Genomic DNA, 1,985 nt, shown 5'->3' with positions numbered 1-1,985 from the left:
CATAGATGTTGTAAAGTACCTCATTAATGAGTCTAACTGTGATATAATGACTCCTGATAAATATGGAAACACTATTCTACATGTTGCAGCTAGTGAAGGATCACTTGATGTCATAAAGTACCTCATCAATACTCATCACTGTAATCTAATGACTACTAATAATAGTGGTGAGACTGTTCTTCATCATGCTGTTGAACACATAGATGCTGTAAAGTACCTCATTAATGAGTGTAACTGTGATATAATGACTCCTGATAAGGATGGATGGACACCTCTTCATTTTGCTGCTGGGGTTAGTACAGCTGAAGTTATTGAATACTTTTTATCAACTGGTAATTGTGATCCTTTGGCTAAAAACAATGAGGGGAGGACACCATTACAACTAGCTAAAGGGAGAAGATATAATACTGTCATCCATATCTTCAAGAAGTTTGGTGACATTAAAATATCTCATCCAATTGATTCTTATGTTAACGTTCTCCTTGTGGGTAATCCTGGAGCTGGTAAAAGTACTCTTAGTCATGTCATCAAGGACACAGCTAGTTTTACTCTTCTTGGTTCCTTTAGAAATGTTGGAGGGGTAGTGCCCTGTACTGCTGGTATCATTCCTTATAAACTACAACACAGGACACTGGGTAGCATCATTCTTCATGATTTTGCTGGTCATTCAGAATACTATTCCAGTCACAGTGCTGTCATTGAGAATCTGTTACAAGGTTCTGGTGGTGTGTTCCTGATAGTAGTCAATATATTGGAGAAGGAAGCAATCAAACAGCTTCATCAGTGGGTAACAGTTATGAGAAATGAAGCACAGAAAGCTCTTAATCAATGCCATGTTATTGTAATAGTCAGTCATGTGGATGAGATAAATAATCCTGTTGAAAGGAGAAGGAGAAAAGAAGAAATACAGGATATTATTGTAAAGGAAAAGTGTGATAGTGTCTTTTTAGATTGTCGTAAGCTTGGTGGGAGTGGAGTGGATTCCATCTTTAATAAGTTGTCTAGTGCCTGTGAGTCCATTCGTAGTACAAGTGGAAGGAATTTGAGTCTTTATTGTCACATGATGTATGGTCTACTGGAGGAAAGGAAAGAGAATATACTGACCCTCTCTGATGTAATGTCTGCTGGTAAGGACAATAAAGATTATGTTATACCAGATGAGAGAGAAGACGTCTTGGATGCTCTTCATTCGTTGCAGTCAATTGGTTTGATCAGTGTTCTTAAAAGTGAAGACAAGGTATGGGTTGTTGTGGATAAGGGTATACTACTAACTGAGGTGGATGGCATTCTCTTTGCTCCAAAGACATTCAAAGAACATGTTGACATTGCTAGCAATACTGGTATTGTTAGTGTGTCTGGTCTGACTGAACTCTTTCCTGATTATGATCCTGACATGTTGATCTGTTTCCTGAAGAACATGGAACTCTGTCAAGAATTCGGTGATCCATCTTTCCTAAGAATGACAAACTTAATAGCAGGAGATAGAGAGGAGACAGGAGACAGTGCCTCAGAGACTCAAAGAAGAGGAGAAAGGTTGTTGTTCTTTCCATGTCTTTTGTCTACTGATAGACCTAAGAAGATGACTAGTGAAGTGTACCAGTTTGGTTGGTGTCTACAGTGTACTAGAGAACATGATTTTTTTCCTCCTCGATACTTCCATGTCCTCTCATTACATCTTGCTTTTAAGTTTTCATTATCAAAAGGAAACAATGAATTGGCTGAAAAATTGAGTCGTAAATGCAAATTTTGGAGCAACGGTCTTCACTGGTTTGATGGCTTTGGCGTAGGATCACTGGTAGAGATTGTGGATGAGAGCCAGTGTGTACTAGTAATGATGTCCTGTGAGAAAGATTATAGTGACAATATGGTGTCTCTAAGAAGAAAAGTCATAAGAGAAGTAACGAATGTTTATGAAAATTCTTGTCCTGGTTTAAAAGTTAAAGAGTTTATTATTGATCCTAAAGAACTAGCCTATCCAATGAATA

General features: G+C 37.9%; 1 protein-coding gene across 1 annotated transcript; it reads left to right on the top strand.

Moving 5' to 3' along the window:
• Positions 1–46: 46 nt before the first annotated feature.
• Positions 47–469, top strand: LOC105315166 (serine/threonine-protein phosphatase 6 regulatory ankyrin repeat subunit C-like; the record flags this gene model as incomplete). The annotated part of the gene is made up of 1 exon (XM_011409709.1): positions 47–469. A coding segment is annotated over exon 1 (423 nt), but the record flags the coding sequence as incomplete, so codon positions are not given.
• Between the last annotated feature and the right edge of the window lie 1,516 nt (positions 470–1,985).

This window comes from Amphimedon queenslandica, unplaced genomic scaffold (assembly GCF_000090795.2).
Source record: "Amphimedon queenslandica unplaced genomic scaffold, v1.1 AMPQUscaffold_11614, whole genome shotgun sequence".
NCBI classification, from domain to species: domain Eukaryota; kingdom Metazoa; phylum Porifera; class Demospongiae; order Haplosclerida; family Niphatidae; genus Amphimedon; species Amphimedon queenslandica.
The sequence above is the reverse complement of the archived record's forward strand: the minus strand, read 5'-3'. Positions and strand labels throughout refer to the sequence as shown.